This window comes from Oryctolagus cuniculus, chromosome 9, assembly GCF_964237555.1.
Source record: "Oryctolagus cuniculus chromosome 9, mOryCun1.1, whole genome shotgun sequence".
Classification (NCBI taxonomy): Eukaryota; Metazoa; Chordata; class Mammalia; order Lagomorpha; family Leporidae; genus Oryctolagus; species Oryctolagus cuniculus.
The window spans coordinates 92,229,811-92,251,296 of NC_091440.1; the positions used below are offsets into that span (position 1 = coordinate 92,229,811).

At 40.3% G+C, this 21,486-nt stretch overlaps 1 protein-coding gene and 1 long non-coding RNA gene across 2 annotated transcripts in view; one reads left to right on the top strand and one right to left on the bottom strand.

The window, feature by feature from the left end:
- Positions 1–6,152: 6,152 nt before the first annotated feature.
- MICU2 (mitochondrial calcium uptake 2) overlaps positions 6,153–21,486 on the bottom strand; it is a 158,596-nt gene continuing 143,262 nt past the window's right edge. The window contains exons 9-12 of the mRNA XM_070049155.1: positions 16,306–16,477; positions 8,994–9,102; positions 8,402–8,559; positions 6,153–6,664 (exon numbers count right to left, since the gene is read on the bottom strand). Coding sequence (XP_069905256.1) covers positions 6,560–6,664; positions 8,402–8,559; positions 8,994–9,102; positions 16,306–16,477 — 544 coding nt within the window. The 3' untranslated portion in view covers positions 6,153–6,559. The remainder of the gene's footprint in view (positions 6,665–8,401; positions 8,560–8,993; positions 9,103–16,305; positions 16,478–21,486) is intronic.
- The window catches only part of LOC127492126 (uncharacterized), a 49,362-nt gene continuing 36,348 nt past the window's right edge, over positions 8,473–21,486 (top strand). The window contains exon 1 of the long non-coding RNA XR_007921214.2: positions 8,473–8,606. This is a non-coding gene — a long non-coding RNA (uncharacterized lncRNA). The remainder of the gene's footprint in view (positions 8,607–21,486) is intronic.

The following is a 21,486-nucleotide window of genomic DNA, read 5'->3' on the forward strand; positions in this document are numbered from 1 at the left end:
AGAAGTTTCATCCAGGTCTGCTACATAGGTTCAGGGACCCAAGAACTTTCCCAGGCTCATTAGCAGGGAGCAGGATTGGAAGTGGAGCAACCAGGACATGAACCGGCACTCCAGTATGTGATGCCAGCATCAAAATTGGCAATTTATCCAGCTGCATCACAGCACCGGCCCCATCTTAACCTTTAAGTGTAGAAATCATTGGCACTAATTATACTTACAAAATTGCACAATTCTTATCAGTGTAAAGTAATCTGAAAGCAGGTTATTGTAGAAACTGAGATTAGGAGAGGAAGGAGGAAGGGTGGGAGCATGGGTGGCAGGAAGGGTAGGAGATGTTCCTAAATCTGTATACATAAAATATATGAAATTTGTATACCTTAAGCACAAAATTGTGTAAGCATAACTGCTACCTTTTGCCCCCACTTTTTTGGTCTTTCATTAGCTTATTTCTTTTTCCCCAGAAACCTTTTATTTAAGGAATACAAACTTCACACATTTCATAATTGTAACTTTCAGATCATGGTGATTCTTCCCACCCTACCTGCCCTCCCACCCATACTCCCCCTTCTCTTCCTCCCCCCTCTCTTATTCTCATTACTCTTTTATTTTTACTAAGGTCTAATTTCAATTAACTTCATAAACACATGATTAACTGTATGTTAAGTAAGGAGTTCAACAAATAGTATGAAAAAAAAAAAACTGTTCAGCAGTTGAGACAAAGGCTGTTCCGAGTCATTGCTTCTCCAAGTGGTAATTTCACTTGTATAGATTACCTTTAGGTGCTCTATTCATTATCACACGTCAGGGAGAAGGTATGGTATTTGTCGTTTTGAGACTGACTTATTTCACTAAGTATCATGTTTTCCTGTTCCATCCATCTTGTTGTAAACGACCGACTGGATTTTTTTTTTTTTTTTTTACTGGTGTGTTGTAATCCATGGCATACACATCCCATAATTTCTTTTTTTTATTTATTTTTATTTTTTTTATTATTATTTTTTTTATTATTTTTGACAGGCAGAGTGGACAGTGAGAGAGAGAGACAGAGAGAAAGGTCTTCCTTTTGCCATTGGTTCACCCTCCAATGGCCGCCGCGGTTGGCGCGCTACGGCCGGCGCACCACGCTGATCCGATGGCAGGAGCCAGGAGCCAGGTGCTTTTCCTGGTCTCCCATGGGGTGCAGGGCCCAAGCACCTGGGCCATCCTCCACTGCACTCCCTGGCCACAGCAGAGGGCTGGCCTGGAAGAGGGGCAACCGGGACAGAATCCGGAGCCCCTACCGGGACTAGAACCTGGTGTGCCGGCGCCGCTAGGCGGAGGATTAGCCTAGTGAGCCGCGGCGCCGGCCTACATCCCATAATTTCTTTAACCAGTCTTCAATTGATAGGCATTTGGGTTTTGGGTTGATTCTGTATCTTAGCTATTGTGAATTGAGCTTGCCCCACTTTTTAATCACCCCAAACAAAAACTCTGTAACCATTAAATGTAACAACTCAAATAACTTCTCCTTTCCCTCTATTCCCATCCCAAATCCATGGTAAAATCTAAGCTACTCACTTTCTCTATGTATCCCTTTGCTTATTTCAGGTAGTGATAGACGTGGAATCATGTATTAGTCCTTTTCTGTCTGACCTATTTCACTTAGGATATTTCCCAAGTTCGTCTACCTTGTGGTATGTATCAGAACCTCATTCCTTTCACAATGGAATGATATATCATTGTAAGTATATACCACATTTTGTTTTTTTTTCATTCATCTGTTGGTAGACCCTTGGATGTTCTCACCTTTTGGCTAAGCGATAATGATGTAATGAACATTGGCACATACATATTTGTTTGAGTCCCTAGGAATAGAGTCGCTGGGTAATATGATAATTCTATGTTCACCTTTTTCAGGAACTGTCAAACTTTCTTCCAGGAGTGGCTGCACCATTTCCCATTCCTGCCAGCTATGTACAAAGATCCCAGTTTTTCTACATCCTTGCCTGTACTGAATTTTTCACTACACTTTTCAGCTCCCAAATTTCTGTTTGGTGTCTTTTCATAATTTCTGGTTTTTATTGCTATTCCAGTTTTGTTCAGACATTGTTCTCAATTTCTATTAGTCTTTGCCAATGGTTTCCTTGAGCAAACATACTGAACGTATTTCAGACACTTGATTGAACGTCTTTAACTAATAATTCCAAAGTCTGGTCTTCTTCAGGCATGCTTGCTTTGATATTCTTTTATTTTCCTGTACTTTACATGATCTATAGATTTTTTTTGTTCTTGAGAACTGATCATTCTTAAGTATTATGTGGTAGTAATTTTGCAAATCTGATTTTCAGATCTCAGGAATTGTTTGACTTACTGTGGGCCGGACACACTCCTTTATGGATTTTCCAAATCGTTTTTTGCAAAATGTGTATTCCTTGTTGTGTGTGGTCACTGAAGTTTCTTTTCGATTTGTAGTCAGCCAGTGACCTGACAAAGGTATAGCTTTACTGTTTCCTTATTTTACAAAGAGGGGGAGAGAGAGAGAGGGAGAGGGAGAGAGGGAGAGAGGGAGAGAGGGAGAGAGGGAGAGAAGGAGAGAGGGAGAGAGGGAGAGAGAGAAATGCTCCCATCTGCTGATTCATTCTGCAACAGCTAGGGTGACTGAAGTAAGGAACCAAGAGCTCAATCAAGGTCTCCCCTTGTCTCCTTAAATCCCCTGTAGCTGAGGAGCTACTTCAGCCTGTGAGAATGGGCACTGAAAAATGGGTGCTAGCTTCTCAGAGATCAAAAGCAGCAATCAGCTAGCAAAGCACATAACCTCAGCTCTGCAGTACAAGGTCCTTTTTGCACACCTCGTTCCCCAAAGCTTCACCAGGAATGAGAGCTTCCTCTCCTGTTGCTCTCTGTTGCCGGGCTAGGGGCTGTAGCTGCTACATTGCTTATGGCTAAAATTCATCCAGGTCTATTGCCTTCCTCACTAAACTCTACCAGGGTTGCTATGTTCTACTAGACTCCAGAATCCTCAAAAATTTATTTTAGCCAGTTCGTGCCAATTCAGTGGTTGTTTAGATGGAGAGAGTCCCAGGGCTTCCTACTTTGCTGTCTTCCCTGCCCTATGTGCCTACACTGTGTTTTGGTTGTTAAAGTCCCAAGGGTAAGTTTATTCCCCATTTTTCAGAGTGCATTTCAGCTTCGTGTGCATCACCAGAACCTGCCAGACCAGAATCACTGGCTCTTGCTATTTGCTGCCTACCTGCAAGGCAGAGGCCAAGCCAGAGCAGTCTTGCAGCTCTTCTAGGACCCTAACCCTGTCAAGTCTTTTAACAGAGAAGAGGACCAATCAGGAGATACCAAGAATATATGGGGATATGGCTTATTCTACTTTCCTTCCATTTATTCATTCGGCAAATATTTTCTGAGCAACTACTATGTGCCAGCTCTTGGATGGATGCTGGGAGTTGAGTCCTTGTTCTTAAGGAGCTCATAGCTGAGAAGCGACAAATAAACAGAATTTCAGCACATTTTAATGAGGTTTGAAAACAGTGCTTGAGGGGGAAAATAGGGAACAAAATAAAAACCTTCACAGATGAATTGCCACCTAAAGTAGTTAGCTGAGTACGGGCTGGGGTGCGAGGGGGCACCCTTTACAGGAGCACCAGCAAATGCAAGTATTTGGAGAGGAGAACATGTCCAAGTGTGGTAATGGTAAGAAGTGCAAAATGCTGTAGCATATGGAGAGTGGGTATTCATTAGGCAATGGGGATAGAAAGATGGAGTTGCTTACTATTTCGTAGGTTATTGTGGGGTCATAGGACTGTCAGCAGTGGCATGACAGGACTTCTAGAAAAATTAATCTGGTGTGAAGGATTTGGATTAAGTTAATGCAGTACTATCTATTATTTAAGAGTCTCTGGGGCTGGTGCCGTGGCACAGTAGGTTAATCCTCTGCCTGCGGCACCGGCATCCCACAAGGGCGCCTGTTCTAGTCTTGGCTGCTCTTCTTCCCATCCAGCTCTCTGCTATGTTCTGGGAAAGCAGTGGAGGATGGCCCAAGTCCTTGGGCCCCTGCACCCACGTGGGAGATCAGGGAGAAGTGTCTGGATCCTAGCTTTGGATTGGCGCAGCTCTGGCTGTTGTGGCCATCTGGGGAGTGAATCAATGGAAGGAAGACCTTTCTGTCTCTCCCTCTCACTGTCTGTAACTCTACCTCTCAAATAAAATCATTTTTTTAAAGGGGATCTCCAAGGGTTTACTCTAGCACATTTTACCTGTCATCTCAGTCTTCACAAAAACTCTATGACATCAGAACTACAAATCATGCCCTCTTAGAGGAAATGGGCACACGGAGGCTGAGTCTTTGGCTACGCAGTATATGGTTAATGAGTGCTGGAGCTGGTCTGGACCCAGGTGGTGTAACACTATGCCTGATTGGGGAATGGTTCCAATAGGCCTGCTAGGAGTCCACTGAGATAATCTAAGTAATCAGTGAATAATCTGGCGTAGCGGCAATGGGGCTGTCAGGTGGACATGTCGGGAGATTCTGAGGAAACAGAACTGAAGGGACTTGACTGACAACGGAGTAAGGCAGTGGGAATGTGGAACAACTGTGTGGTTCCCAGTTTGGTCACCATGTGGAGAGATGCTGAGACAGAGGATATGAGTTTGGGGGAAAGAAGGGGAGATGATCACTTTTAGACATGTCGAGTTGGACCAACCAAATGGAGATGTCTGGAAATCAACTGGGCTTTGAGTTTAGGGGAGAGAACAGAAGCCAATGATGTGATGACACTCCCAAAGAACAAGAGAGAGAAGACGGAACAGGCACAGCTTGGGGAACTCTCCCTCCCTCTAACCCATGCTTTAAAAGGATAAGTGGAGAGATATGAGCTAACCACTAAAATATTAGGAGACCGAATGATCATTTACTCAACAAAATGATAGTAAAACAAACAAGTGGCTAAAGATCCAGTTTAGATTTCAGGAGATGCAGCAGGCTTCAGGGTGCTGGGCCAGGCTGAAGCCAGGAGCCAGGAGCTTCTTCCAAGTTTTCCACATGGGTTCAGGGGCCCAAGTATTTGGGCCATCCTCTGTTGCCTTCCCAGGTACATTAACAGGGAGCTGGATAGGAAGTAGGGAAGCTGACTCGAACCAACCCATATAGGATGTTAACCCGATGTGCCACAGCACTGGCCCCTAACAACTTTTTTTTTTTTTTTTTTTTTAAGATTTATTGTTTGAAGTGCAGAGTTACAGAGAGGCAGAGGCATAGACACACACACACACACACACAGAGAGAGAGAGAGAGAGAGAGAGAGAGAGAGAGAGAGAAATCTTCCATCCATTGGTTCACTCCCCTAATGGCCACGGTGGCCGCAGCTGGGCTGATCCGAAGCCAGGAGCCAAGAGCTTCCTCTGGGTCTCCCACATGGGTGCAGAGGTCCAAGGACCATCATCTGCTGCTCTCCCAGGCGCATTAGCAGGGAGCTGGATTAGAAGTGGAGCAGCTGGCACTCGAACCAGCCCCCATATGGGATGCTGGCACTGCAGGCTGTGGCTTTAACTCACTGCACCACAGTACAAGCCACTCATTAACAACTCTTAATGAACAGATTTCTTTTGTCCCATTAATCATTCAATTTTCTGTGTAAGTCACAATGCTTCACTGACACTAATTGTGATGCCCACCCTATATCAGATGGGCCCAAAGGAGCCCCTTTCCGCCGGCTTTGCCTATGTGACCTCCCATCATTCCATGAGCCCTTCCTCACTTTCAGGCACAGGATGTTCCGGGCTTCTCTTGGACTTTGCCTGCCACAGTCCTGGAACCAGCCAGTTCTCTAGGGAGGGGAACTGGCTGTAATTATTTGCCATTTTCTTATGTGAGAAAATATTGTATTATTTTCTTACCTGTTTTTGAAACTTTTTCTTTACCATATTTTTAAAAGTGTCATCTTAATACATTTTACATTTTCTTCAGTGCCAATTAATTTTTAGTGTCATTTAAACATTTTTCCAAAATCCAGTACAGTCCATAATGCCTTGATCTTGTGGTCAAGATTCTCCTAATTACATCCTTTTTAAGAACATGAACTAATTAGGCTGGCAAGGGATGAACATTTACATTTTTTAAAAATGTAGGTTTAAAAATACATGTAAAATAAAAAGCACCTCCATACTTTTTGTATCTATGGAAATACTTTATTCTGTTTCCAGATAGGACATTAAAATTTACATATTATTTTAAGACAACTATATGCAACTAACTGAAATAAAATCTATAGGAATTTCTGAGAAAAAGATATAGATGAGAAAAATCTAAAATAAGTCTTAAACTTCATTTTCCCTTTTAGGAACCTCACAACTTCTGGAACTGATACTGGCCATGTTGATTATAAAATAATACTTTTTCTTTCTAGTAAGTTCTTTAATGAAAACTTAGAAATTATTCAATCAGAAAGCAAATACAAGGCACCTTTACATGACAAAGGAAGTTAATGAAGACTTAAGAAGCTAGTGATTGAAAAAATTTCTGAAGTTCTGACATTTGCAGCAATACTTGTATGACACTATATTACTATTATTTTTAAAGAATGCCTTTTCCAGCTTGTTTCCAGACTTCTTTTACTCCTTTAATGCTTTCTTTTTTCACACATTTCCAATACTCTTGTATACTTTGCTGATGTGGTACCTGTTAACAAAAAGTAAAAATCAAGGCATTATTTTCTGCAAAGTTAAACAATATTTCATGTGTACTTTACATTACTGTTAACTGCTTTCCTACACTCCTCCAAAAAGTAGTTGGGGGGGGATTTACGTAGTGAACAGTGACTGCAACAGAACTCCGACATAAGGGTAAGAGAAACAAAGTGAATGCGACAGAGACTATCCTGACAGTTAACTAAGGAATGGAGGCAGAGTAATGAAGCATTACTGGATTTGGAAGACAGTGAAGACTTAGGCCATCCTCCTTAATATATTGGCTTGAAAACTTGATTGCTTTATAATACTTCCCCCTTTGGGGTATTCTATGTTTCCCTTGTGCTGGTAAACTTAATCTTGCTAGATAGAATAAAAATTGTAAGACTAAAATTTTGACGTAAGCTTAGCTAAAATTAAAAAGAAAGAAATACTAAGTCACAGTATATTTGATGAAAAACTTTAGGGAGCAATAATCTGATTCACTTAAGTGCTTAGTGGATTACTTCACTCAGTAAAATGGAAAAGTAAAAGTCAGAAAACTTTTGGATCCTGCTGACCATAGGAGCATGGTATTTCTGGAAATCAGCCAAATGGAAGCAAACGTCTACTTTAGATTATGTATGTTCTCATTCCTATAATTAATTTATAGCTCTAATTTTTTTTTAAAAAGAAGCTAGAAAGAGTTCCTAGGTGCATTAAATTGTTAACTGCAAAGATGGGTTTAATTTCCAGGAATAAGATTAACAATGGGATGTTCAATGGCTACAAAGCCTATAAAACATGTTTGTTAATGAAAATAGGGCTCATTTTTCATAAATTGTTTGTTGCAGAAGACTGAATTTGCTTTTTTTTTTCTTTTAAAGATTTATGTATTTATTTTTGAAAGGCTGAGTTACAGAGAGGCAGAGGCTGTTCACTCCTTAAATGGCCACAATGCCCAGAGTTGGGCCAATCTGAAGCCAGGAGCCAGGAGCTTCTTCAGGTCTCCCACATGGGTGCAGGGGCCCAAGCACATGGGCCATCTTCTGCTGCCTTCCCAGGCCATCAACAGAGAGCTGGATTGAAAGTGGAGCAGCCGAGTCCCGAATGGGAACCCATATGGGAGGCTGGCACTGTAGGTGGTGGCTTTAGAAGGCTTTACTCGCTATTTGCCACAGTACTGGCCCCTGAATTTGCTTTTTGAAGTTGTAATAAATAGCTTTGTTTCCATGACTGGCCCGGTATTCTTTTCCTCATCACTCCTACCTTTCTCCTAGCCTAACAGCCTACCTGCCACGTGCATGCTCTCTGGGCTCTCGTTCTCCCTTTGCAGACTTCTTTCACGAGAGTGTTTTTAGCAGACTTTAAACAAGATTCTAAGTTTGGTTTGTCCCACATGTATAGACTAATATGTGAATTTGAATAATAATGAAGCTGAGGTTTATTTTATGAAAATGCTACTATTTTCTACTTAACGGTAGGGCTGGGATTTGGAACCTAGGTATGTCTAAGTACAGAGTTCAAAGTTAAATCCTAGGGTATGGTTTCTGATTAGATTCAGATTTTTTGTTTTTAAAGGCAAAGACAAATGTATCCATTTGTAAAAATTATTTCAGTGAAGTGTACCTCACCATCTTTTTGTAAGTGATGAAAACTCCTTTTAAGACTCTGCTTTTGCCCAAACTCTATGTTTAAGACCAGTGTGAAAACATGGAAACATAGTTTTTTGAAACTCAAAAGTTGTTACCCAGAGACCCCGATGCATCCTGTTTTTTAGCACCCCAAGAAACTCTCCGTGACTAAGACATTCATCACCATCCAAATCAAAGATCTTGAAGACGGTATCCAAAATATTGTTGGAGAGCTCTTGTCCTGTTGCTACTTTCACAGCTCTCTTAAACTCAGCTGCAAACAAAACAAAGTAATTCATCAACCACGTGAAACAGTCAAAGGTGAATTAAATCTAAATTTGCATTATTTATAAGTGAAAACAAAGCTCAATTTTTATTATTTGGGAAGTGAAACACAAAATACCACAAAGAATGTATTAAAATCATGAATTTGGCTGGAAATGCCACAAGAATAACCACAAGTAGGCTGCTTTAGTTGAATCAAGGCTTTAAACACACGTATTTAAGTACATCCTTTTTCAGAGAGTGAGGAAATAGAAGCAAATAAAATAAATGTTAAATTGGGAGTCTTAGTGTTGTATTTATGTTGAATTAAAAGGCCAATGAATTATTTTACTGATAGCCAGCTCCTTGATTGCTACCATCCAGTAGAAGAATTGAGTGAAACTGTTTATAGATGATGAAAATAAAACGATTCATGTAACTTACCTAGTCTGACAGGGCGATGAGCTAAGCTAAACATTTGCATGGCGATAGCAAAGTCTTCCAAGTGAGTGGTAAAATGGCAAAATGACTTGAATTCATCCAAACTAATACTCTAATAAAACAAAGAGTGTTTATTACAATTTTATAAATACATTAAATAATCTTATAACTGAGTCTTATTTTCTATCATAAAGCTTGTAAACTTCACTCTCTCCAAGTAAATCTATTAAAATGTTCAAGGTGCAGAGTCAGATAATTATGGGTCGAAGAGATCAGGAAGAACCTCAAGAGAACAGCAGGGTTGCAGTGCAGACAGCACACTGTGAATGGGGTCTGTCGAGGGTTTTGCAGTGTAAACCTTGAGGTGGCCCCATGTTACAGGCTGAACTGCAACCCCTCCAAATCCCTGTGCTGAAGCACTAACTCCCAGTGTGACTGTATTTGGAGACACGCCCTGTAAGGAGGTAATGAAGGACAGATAAGGCCATCAGGTGGGACTTCCCAATCTGGTGAAACTGGTGTGAGTGTAAGAACAGGAAAAAGACACCACAGTTCACCTGTTCTCGCTATCTCCATGTGTGTGCACGAAGAAATGGTCAGGACAAGACACCGTGAGAAGGTGCTACGTGCAAGCTAAGGAGAGGGCTTCAATAGAAACTGGAACCCTGGCATCTTGATCTTGGACCTTTAGAACTGTGGGGAAATGGATTTCTCATAAGCTGTCCAGTCTGTGTATTCTGTTAGGGCAGCCCAAGGGGACTAATACACAGTTAAGAGGTCCACCTCAGTCTGATCAGTGGATGCAACACTGGGTATTGGAGCCCTATGGACCAATGATAAAATTCCACTTCTGCCATTTGTTAGGTGTATGCTCGTAGCCTCTGTAAGTCTTAGGCAAGTAACCTTTCAGTGGGTAAATAATTTGCCCATGGTTTACCTAGTGAAATGGCCAGAGTTTGAACCTTGGCCCAAATGATTTCAATTCTTCCCTGTGTGAAAAAAGTTTCTTTTGATACGGATATTTAGAATCATGCTTTCTACAGATGTGAGGTTTCATTCAATCACCACTCTCTCAGCTTCTGTGAATTTTATGGAATTTTATCTTTGCAAACTTAAAAAAAAGTTATTTATATGAAAGGGGGGAGGGCAAAAGAGGGAAGGAAGAGGGAAGGGAGAGTGAGCAAGAGAGGGTATCTCCCATCTGCTGGTTCATTCCCCAGATGCTTGTCATGGCTGGGGCTGGGCCAGGCCAAAACCAGGAGCCAGGAACTGTGGCCTAAAAGGTAATGTCATCACCTGCAGTGCTGGCATCCCATATGGGTGCCGATTGGGTCCTGGTTGCTCCTCTTCCAATCCAACTCCCTGCTAACGCGCCTGGGAATGAAGCAGAAGACGGTCTAAGACCTTGGCCCCCTGTACCTGTGTGGGAGACCTAGAGGAAGTTCCTGGCTCCTGGCTTTAGATTAACCCAGCTCTGGCTGTTGTGGCCATTTTTGGGGAGTGAACCAGCAGATGGAAGACCTTTCCCTCTGACTCTACCTCTCTCTGCCTGTAATTCTGCCTTTCAAATAAATGAATCAACCTTAAAAAAAACTGAGATTGCTGAGATGAGGTCCTCAGCTGTCCTGGAAATCCTCTTCTGGAGAAGCATCCAGCTGGGCCTTTCAGCAACACTTCCATGGGAGTTGGGAGGCAAGGGGGAACCAACACCAATGTCATGCTCAAGCTCTTGTTATGTGATCAACAGTCCTTTGTCTTGACTCAACAGTGCTGTCTATTCTGCAAGTATCCAAAAAACCATACAGGCTAATTTGAAGATAGATAAAGTCTTAGGTACTTTTTGTAAGTATTAATAGCACATTGATTTTCTTTTTCTTATAGAAAGCTTTTATTTAATAAATATTATATATTTCATAAGTCAATTTTTGGATTATAGTAGTTCTTCCCCCCATACCTGCTATCCCACCCCCAAACCATCCCACCCCTACTCCCTCTCCCATCCCATTCTTCATTAAGATTCATTTTACACTGATTTTCAAGATCCTGTTTTATAGCAAATAAGGAAAAATCCCAGATCCCTCAAATGTCTTGATATTTATGGGCTTTGTTTTTAAGACCCCATTATTAATTATGGAAATTGGTCTATTACATATGATTTCAGTAGTTCCCTCTCTTACCCACACTTTACATTTTATTTAAGGTATACAAAATTCATGCATTTCATATATACAAATTTAGGAACATACTGATTTCTCTCACTCTACTCTCCCTCCTGCCCACACTCCCATCCTTCTTCCTCCTCCCTCTCCTATTTCCATTCTTATTTTTTATAAAGATCTATTTTCAGTTAACTTTATACTCATAAGATTAGCCATACACTAAGTAAAGAGTTCAACAAATAGTATGAAGGAAAAAAAAACTCTCTTCTCAACAGTCAAGACTACTGTTCAACACCATTGCATCTCAAAGTATCAATTCCACTCTTTTAGATTACCTTTTAGGTACACTATTAGTTACCACAGACCCGAAGGATTATCTGGTATTTGTCTTTTTTGGGACTGGCTTATTTCACTAAGTATAATGCTTTCTGGTTGCATCCATTTTGTGGCAAATGACAGGATTTCATTTTTTTACTACTGTGTAGTATTCCATAGTTTATATATACCATAATTTCTTTATCCAGTCTTCAGTTGATGGATATCTGGGTTGATTCCATATCTTAGCTATTGTTTCTCACCCATTTAAAAATTATTTTCTTTTGACTTTGATTATAACTTTTCTGGGGCCTCGGGGAGACAAAAGAATTTATTTTTTTTTAAAAGATTTATTTATTTACTTGAAAGGCAGAGTGACAGAGTGAGGAAGCAAAATCTTCCATCTGCTGGTTCACTTCTCAAATGCTTTAAATAGTCAGGGCTGAGCCAGGCCAAAGCTAGCAGCCAGGAACTCTATCCATGTCTGCCACATGGGTGGTAGGAACCCAAGTACTTGGGCAATCATCTGTTGCCCCCTAGGTGCATCAGCAGGAAGCTCGATTGGAAGTGTGTAATAGTTGGGACTTGAACCAACAATCTCATGTGGGATACAGGTTGTCCCAACTGCCAGCTTAGCTTGCTGCACCACGATGCCAACTCCAATTTTTAAGCTAGTAATTTTATCAATTTTTCCTTGAAAGCATCTGGAATTTGCTTAGAAAGAGATATATCCCACTCTAAGATGATACACTCTAAAATGATACAAGTTCCTTCTGTATCTATTAAGTTCCATTTTTCTCTTTAACGTTTATTTTTTCATCCATTTGGAATTTATTTTCAAGTAATGACTAATGTAGAGATTTACATTAATTTGCTCCCTCAGATGGCCACTGAATTTTCCTAATTCCATTTAAAAAGTAATTCTTTTATTCAAGCAATTTGAAATACTATTTTACGTATACTAAGTTTCCATGTGTATGAGTATTTGATTCTATTTCTGGACTTTATATATTGTCTGCATATTTGATCTTTTGTTTCACTGTCAGTAACCAATTATTTTAGTTTCCAAGGCTTGGTAAAACATTTTAATATCTTAATATTCTTTTCATATGAAGTTTTATAGCTTGTCTAGTTCCCTACCAAGAATCCAAAGGTATTTTTACTGAGACCCATTGGTGTTCACTCATATCTGGTTCTTTTCTGATTTCTGCACATATGAAAAACTTCACTTTTTGGTCTCCTGGCATTTAGGTGGGGTTATTCTGGTCAACAGCCAAGTGTCCTGTGATATTTCCAGGTCCAGACATTTAATATCTGGAATGTGATACTCTCCCCTCCCCTTTTGCCTTTCCTTCCATAGTCTCTGAGGATGGTACTCCTAAGACGGAACCCCAAGACAGCACAGCCTTTGAGATCTGGATCTCAGAGCAACTATGTGGGCAGGGCCTTCTACCCAACTGAAGGGAGAACTGCTACACAGACATGCACCACATATCAGTGTTTTGGCCAATGATGGACCACACCATACGTCCATGGTAGCCTAAGATTATAATGAGGAACTGAAAAATTCCTGTTGCCTAGTGAAGTACTCATGTGTGTGTGGTGATGCTGATGTAAATACACCTGATGTATACATAATGCTTGATAAACCTTTTACTGGTTTATGTATTCACTATATGTATTATTAAATTATTATTTTAGGGCATATTTTGTTTTTAAGAAAAAAGTTGACTGTAAAAGAGTAAGCTGTATTATGCCAGCAGCAGCCTCATACATCTTGCATTTATTGTCTCTTGATTTCATCATTTCTCTTGTGCTTGATTTAATTTTGTGTTATTTATCATGGTCCTAGGAGTAATAGGTTATGCCATATACTCATCTATTTCATAGACTGTAGGTGTGTAGTAGGCTATACTATCCAGGTTTGTTTAAATGCACTCTGTGATATTCAAACAATGATGGAATAATCTAATGAGGCATTTCTGACAATGTATTCCTGTCACTAAGTGATGTATGACTACATTTATAATAGTAAGGCTTCTTCCTACTCAATAATAGGGAATGCCTCTACTTGTCTATTTAGACAATTTTAAAAATATCCAGCAAGACTGTAAAGTTGGCTGGCGCTGCAGCTCAACAGGCTAATCCTCCGCCTGTGGCGCTGGCACACAGGGTTCTAGGTCCGGTCGGGGTGCCGGATTCTGTCTTGTCGCTCCTCTTCCTGTCCAGTTCTCTGCTGTGGCCCAGGAGTGCAGTGGAGGATGGCCCAAGTCCTTGGGCCCTGCACCCACATGGGAGACCAGGAGAAGCACCTGGCTCCTGGCTTTGGATCAGCGTGGTGTGCCGGCTGCAGCGCACCGGCCACAGCAGCTACTTGGGGGGTGAACCAACGGAAAAGGAAGACCTTTCTCCCTGTCTCTTTCTCCCACTGTGCACTCTGTCTGTCAAAAAGAAAGAAGACTGTAAAGTTTTCTTCATATACTTCTTGTTAAATTTACTCTTAATTGTTATATATATATCTCTATTGCAGTTATAAATATAAATATAACCTTCCATTATATTGTATTATCTTTTTTCCTCACAATAGAAATAACCTTTCAAAAAGCTGCATACAAAAATACATACCTATTCCAAAAACATTTTTGTGTAACAATATACAAAAATGTATAAAGGAAGAAAGTAAAAATTACTTGAAAATTCATCATTGTACACTAATTACTACTACTAGCTTGGTGATAATTTCATATAACTCATATATACATACACATGCATGCCATTATATTTTTGAAAGATTTATTATTTGAAAGGCAGAGTTGCAGAGAGACAGAGGCAGAGACAGAGAGAGACAGAGATCTTCCATCTGCTGATTTAATACCCAAATGGCTACAACAGCTGGGGCTGGGCCAGGCCGAAGCTAGCAGCCACGGAACGCATCTGAGTCCTCCACATGGCTGGCAGGGGCCCAGGTACTTGGGATAACTTCCACTGCTTTCCTAGGTGCATTAGCAGGGAGCTGGATCAGTAGAGCAGCCAGGACTCAAACTGGCACCCAAATGGGATGCTGGCATTGCATACGGTAGCTTAACCTGCTGTGCTAAAATGCCAGCCCCATGCCATCATATTTTCTAATTTAAATGTATTCTCTAATTTTTTTTAAGATTTTGTTTATTTGAAAGACAGAGTTAGAGAGAGAGGTAGAGACAGAGAGGTATTCCAACCACTGGATCATTCCCCACATGGCTGCAACAGCCGGAGCTGAGCTGATCTGAAGCCAGGAGCCCGGAGCTTCTTCTGGGTCTCCCACGCAGCTACAGGGGCCCAAGGACTTAGGCCACTTCTACTGCTTTCCCAGGCCATAGATCTCTAATATAATTTGTACATAGGACAGCTATACCTTATATATTAGCATGCCAATTGGCATTTTATTGAATTCTTATTGTTTCTAATAGTTTACAATATTATTTAAACATTTAAACATTTAATTTTATTTGAAAGGCAGAGAGATCTTCCATGTACTGGTTCGTTTTCTAAATGTTCCCAACATTGGGAGCTGGACCAGGACAAACCAGGAAATCCAACTCCATCTTGATCTCCCATGAGTGTGGCAGGGACCCATGTACATCATATGCTGCCTCCCAGGGTGTGCATCAGCAGAAAGCTGGATTGGAAGAAGAGTAGTTGACTCCAATCAGGCACTCCGATATGGGACAGGGGCATCCCAAACCCCTTAACTGCTTTGCCAGATGCTTGCCCCTACAGTATCTTTATTTATTTGAGAGTCAGAGAAAGGGGGTGAGTGTGAGAAAGAGAGAGAGAGAGAGAAAGAGTGCTGCTATCTGCTCGTTCGCTCCTCAATGGCCAGGGTTGGGTCAGGCTGAAACTGGGAGCTGGGAATTCAATCCAGGTCTCCTACACGGGTGGCAAGAGCTCAATACATAAGCTATCACTGTTATCTTCCAGGGCGAGCATTAGCAGGAAACTGAAAATGGGAGTGGAGTTGGTATTTCAATATGCAACACGGGTGTCTTAAATGTTATCTGAACCGCTAGGCCAAATGCCCAACTCTCTAATAGTTTTTCTTTTTCTTTTTTTTCTTTCTTTTTTTTTTTTTTTTTTTTGCCAGGCAGAGTAAGACAGTGAGAGAGAGAGAGATAGAGAGAAAGGTTTTCCTTTTTCCGTTGGTTTACCCCGCAAGTGGCCGCTACAGCCGTCATGCTGCACCGATCTGAAGCCAGAAGCCAGGCGCTTCCTCCTGGGCTCCCATGCGGGTGCAGGGCCCAAGCCCTTGGGCCATCCTCCACTGCCTTCCCGGGCCACAGCAGAGAGCTGGACTGGAAGAGGAGCAACTGGGACAGAATCCAGCACCCCAACCAGGACTAGAACCCAGGGTCCTGGTGCTGCAGGCGGAGGATTAGCCTAGTGAGCCGTGGCGCCGGCCTCTAATGGTTTTTCAACAATTCTCTTGGGTTCTCTAGGCATATAATTACATCATATGTAAACAAAGACAACTTTACCCTCTTTCAAACTTTTATGCATTTTAAAAATGATGTTCATTTGCACTGGCTAAGATTTCTAGAATGTTATTAAATAATAGTACTAATAGTGGATATTTATTCCTGACTCTACTGGAAGTGCAATTCATGGTTGCTATACTGATTCTGTCTCATTTTGCTCATTAATGCAAAATAGTATGCAAGAAATGTACCTCAACTTGATTTTATATTTAAATAATAGAAAATAACATAGTCTTGGTTAATGTAAAGTTACTTCATTTAATTATCTTGACATGTCTAATTTATTATTTCATCCTTGTCACATGCATAATAAAAGGGCATACCAACCTCTCCTGCCGACAACTTCTCTCTCACATTTTTCCAATAAATGTCTTTATTTTCAGTGTTAGTGAAAAACAGTAGCCACTCTGCAAAGTCTTCTTTCCTCATGAAACTCAAACCTTTTGAAAACTGGAGGAATTCCATTTCTTGAATCTCTGTTTGTAAATTTTCCATAAATCTGTTGAAATACAAAACTGATATAAGTAACTGGTAGCATTCAACGTTAACAATGTAAATGAGATGGCAAAACAATTCAGTATTAACTACTGAGGCTTTGGCCTCTGGACATGGTGAGGCTCAAGGGCTGTGAAGAGGATTGTGGGAAAGGCAGGACACAGAGAAGCTAAATCCAATGTTTGTTTCAATCTGTGACTCCCTGTGCTCTATTTTAATTTGTGCAATTATATGTGGCAACCAATATTTTGATAAAGACTTAAAAATTATGTAAAACACCCACAGAAAATAAATTTCATGGAAACAAGTTTTCTCTGAAATACAAATATTGTCAAAAGTCAAAGAAATTTAAAATTAAGGAGGGATTCTGCTTTAAAACATTAATCATAATTTATTATGTATTAAGTATTTTTCAGGTATCAAAGTTGATCGATGTAATCAATAGCTCTGCGTCAAAAGCTTAGTTCTACCTAGAAATACTTAAAGTCTTGTAGACAGTAACATATGTCTGTATGACTCAACATTCCTTTCTTATAAAAACAACATGACATTTTGATCACACTGTCATCAATAGCTTCCTGGGAAAGCTACAAGTTGAAAGGATATCAGATAAAACATATTTTCTTTGAACCAGAACCCAGAAATGTTATACTTGATTTATTTGTAACCTAAATCATGTGAAAAGTATTATGATCTCCATGAGACTTAATATGTTACAGATCCTTTTATTCACTTTTGTACATGTTAAAAGATCTGTACTTGCTGTCATGTCACAATTTAAATGGAAATATACATGAGATGTAAAAAAGAGATTCAGTTCTGTGGAGAAAAATTACCATTAAAAATTACTTGCTTTAGATTCTACAATTATCTCATGAACCTTAAAAACATTAATGAGGAGTCTGATTTTAGCTTCCATTTGTGGTCAACAAGATCTGTTACCTACAGCATTTCCCCAACACACCGTGACACAGATTTGCCAATGCCATGTTTCAGGGTCAAAGCAGAATTTTTTTCTAAAACTTGAATCATTCTAAGTTTGGACTGACAGCTCAACAAAATATTTTACCAATATATTTTGCCTTTGTTTTACTGAGTTTTGTTATACTGTATACTGTGATGACATTCAATTGAATGTTCAGGATTATGAAAAGATTCTTTATTTGCAAATGAATGTATAGGGAATTGGGAATTAGAAAAGACAGTATAAAAACATTACTTTCCTGAGTTTTTTCTTCTGGCTCTATCTGAGCCTCTATCTAAGATGAAATGTTATAAATGTAATTGCTACTGAACTATATATGTATGGTTTAAGCTACTTTTATATTAAGTAAATATACTTATATATTTGATGAACATAAGAATTTTTATGATCATCATCTTTTCCCTTTAAGTCTAAAATTATACATATTGTTATGACAATAAAATCCAGAACTTGATCTGGACATACACATATAATTTGAAGAATTTATAGATAAGGCCACTGGGCACATTCTGAAGACATTAAATAGTTTACAACTAGTGGATTAAGTGGAAACAATGGAGAAAATCTGCTTTTTCATATCAGGAGATTTTATGTGCTGGTGTACTGGAGATGGTATATACCAGCTAGGAGCGTCCATTGTACACATGTCTTCTCACCTCTACTCCGCGTCAGGAGCTTAGCTGGCCTGGTAGAGTATTTATACTATGAACTGGCAAATGCTACAAATCAAGGTCATTTTTCTTGGATGAGCTAATTGTGAAATATATTTATCAGTGTATTACTGTTTACAGACATTTCTGAATTCGTAAAAATTCTTCATGGAACTCAGAACATTCTAAATTAATAACTGGCATTTCATAATAATAATAATAATAATAATAAAACCCACAAAACCCCAGGGGCTGGTGTTGTGGCACAGATTAAGCTATTGCCAGCAATGCTGTCATCCCATATTGGAGCACTGATTTGAGTGCTAGCTGCTCTGCTTCTGATCCAGCTCCCTGCTGATGCACCTGGGAAAGCAGTTAAAGACTGCCCAAGTATTTGGGCCCCTGCCGCCAACATGGAAGACCTGGCTGGAGTTCTGGGCTCCTGGCTTCTGCTTGAATTAGCTCTGACTGTTGTGACCATTTGGGGAGTGAGCAAGTGGATGGGAGAGCTCTTTCCCCCTGTCATTCTGTCTTTAAAAAATAAAGGATAACTAATTAACTAACTAAATCTTAAAAAAAGTCCTAAAATGCATAACAGTGTCAATAGCCTCCTTATTTTTCCTATTGAGAAAACTTGAGATCAATTTTCTTCCTTAACCATTTGCTTTACATATGTATTTAAGTCTCAGATTTTTTTTTAAGATTTATTTATTTAAAGTCAGAATTACACAGAGAGAATAAGAGGTAGAAAGAGAGAGTTGGTTCACTTTCCAACTGGCTGCAATGTCCAGAGCTGCACTGATCTGAAGTCAGGAGCGCGTTTCCCACGCGGGTGCAGGGGCCCAAGGACTTGGGCCATCTTCTACTGCTTTCCCAGGTCATAGCAGAGAGCTGGATCAGAAGTGGAGCAGCTGGGTCTCAGACCGGCGCCCACATGGGATGCTGGCACTGCAGGTGGCGGCTTTACCCGCTACACCACAGTGCCAGCCCCTCAGAATTATTTTCACATTAAAATATTTATTGGAATAAAATGATCAAATGTACCTCATTGGAAATAAAGTCAGGGATTATTTCTGGTCACTAAATTTAAGGTTAATCATTAGAGTTTAAAGGAAAAAAAAATACAGAAGAAAAGGCCCCAAAGAAAGAAAACACAACAAAAACAAAGAGGTACTGATGCAGTGTAAGTAAATGCCATCAGCAGCTGCATGAGTAGCCTGAGCATGAACTTTCACAATTTAAATTAGCACCTACTTCACAATGATGAAAAAAAAATCAGAAGTCTAGGATATAAAGTTTAAATTATAGTTTAGTTTTTAATTAAATGGCTAAGTTGCTATTTCAGTTGGACAATTTTTTAATTGAGAAAGTAAAAAACAGAAAAACAACCAAAACAGCAAAACTCCCCAAACCAAACACCCCTGCCCCTCCCTCCACAAACTTATCTATGTAATACACCTTTCTCATTAATTGGTGAATTTCTCTTGATACATGATAAAACCTACTTCATAAACCTCTGTCCCTCTGGTCACTTGATCTAGTGCTACTTCCTAGAAAGCCCACTTGATGCACCCCCACACCCCACTCGCCAGGGCACTGCACAACCACCCCTGCAGAAGCCTGTGATCTCCTAACCTTGCAGGACAAGTCAGGGTTGGAATCCCACCTTTAATATCTAGGGTAGATGTCTCTGGACTAAGTCCCTTAATGCTAGTAAGATCCAGTTATAAACAGGGAAGAACCCCTTTCCACTTTGTAAGGACAGGTGAAATAAAATATGGAAAATGCAGGTTGAGAGTACCTTATCTGAAAAATCCAAAATCTGAAATGCTCTAAAATATTAAACGTTGAGTGTCAGCACTCACTTCATCCAATCAGCTACAAATACTGCTCATTCCTTTCTCATACATAACCACTGGGCTCTCCCACTTCTCCATACCCCACTGCTACCACCTCAGTCCCTCACCATCATCTCACTTCTAGTAACACAACAGACTCTAACACGACTCTGATCTCTCGTCTTGATTTCTTTAATCTGTGAGACCTCGAACTTCCTTATTCTCCAACTTGGAACCCTTAAACTGTCCTCTGCTGTTCTCATCATGATGTAACAAGCCTTCATAATTCTCCCTATTTAACTTCCTGCCCTCCTCTTGTGGCTAGTTCCCTCTTTAACCTTATGCTTAAGCTATAATGAAGTCCTTTTACTTTCTGAACTTGCTATATTCCGTTGGTTCACCCCCCAAGTGGCTGCTATGGCCAGTGAGCTGTCGCGGGTGTGTTGCGCCAATCTGAAGCCAGGAGCCAGGTGCCTCCTCCTGGTCTCCCATGCAGGTGCAGGGCCCAAGGACCTGGACCATCCTCCACTGCCCTCCTGGGTCACAGCAGAGAGCTGGACTGGAAGAGGAGCAACCAGGACAGAATCCAGTGCCCTAACCAAGACTAGAACCCATGTGCCGGCACCACAGGCGGAGGATTAGCAGTGAGCCATGGTACCAGCCAAGAGTAACAAATTCTTAACAATTTTGCAAACAGGGATTCTTTTTGTAACTAAGGAATCAAGAATCGCTTTTATGTTACATCAGTTAAATTGCTCTGGGGAAAAAATTGTTCTGGGGGAATGACAGTAAACCTGAAATATTTCTGAGCATTTTTTTTCTCTAAAGATCACTGATTCTTAAACCCATACCTTACACCTTCCACAAAAAATCACTCAAAATGGATCAATGACCTAAATCTACGACCCAGTACCATCAAATTACTAGAAAACATAGGGGAAACTCTGCAAGACATAGGCATAGGCCTCTTAGGAGTTCTTGGAAAAGACCCCAGAAGCACAGGCTATCAAAGCCAAAATTGACCATCAAGCTGAGAAGCTTCTGCACTGCAAAAGCAACACTCAGCAAAGTAAAGAGGCAACCAGCAGGATGGGAGAAAATATCTATGCAATGGATAAAGGGTTAACATCCAGAATCTATAGAGCTCAAGAAATTCAACAACAACAAAACAAACAACCCAGTTAAGAAATGGGCAAATGATTTAAACAGGTATTTTTCAAGAGAAGAAATTCAAATGGCCAACAGACACCTGGAAAAATGCTCAGGATCACCAGCCATTAAGGAAATGCAAATCAAAACCACAATGAGGTTTAACCTCACTCCAGTTAGAATGACTCCGATGCAGAAATCAACAAACAACAAATGTTGGTGAAGATGTGGGGAAAAAGGTACCCTAATCCACAGTTGGTGGGAATGTAACTGGTACAGTGACTATGGCAGACAGTATGGAGATACCTCCGAAATCTGCATATAGACCTACCATATGATCCAGCCATTCCTATCTTGGGAATTTACCCAAACTAAAAGAAATCAGCATCTG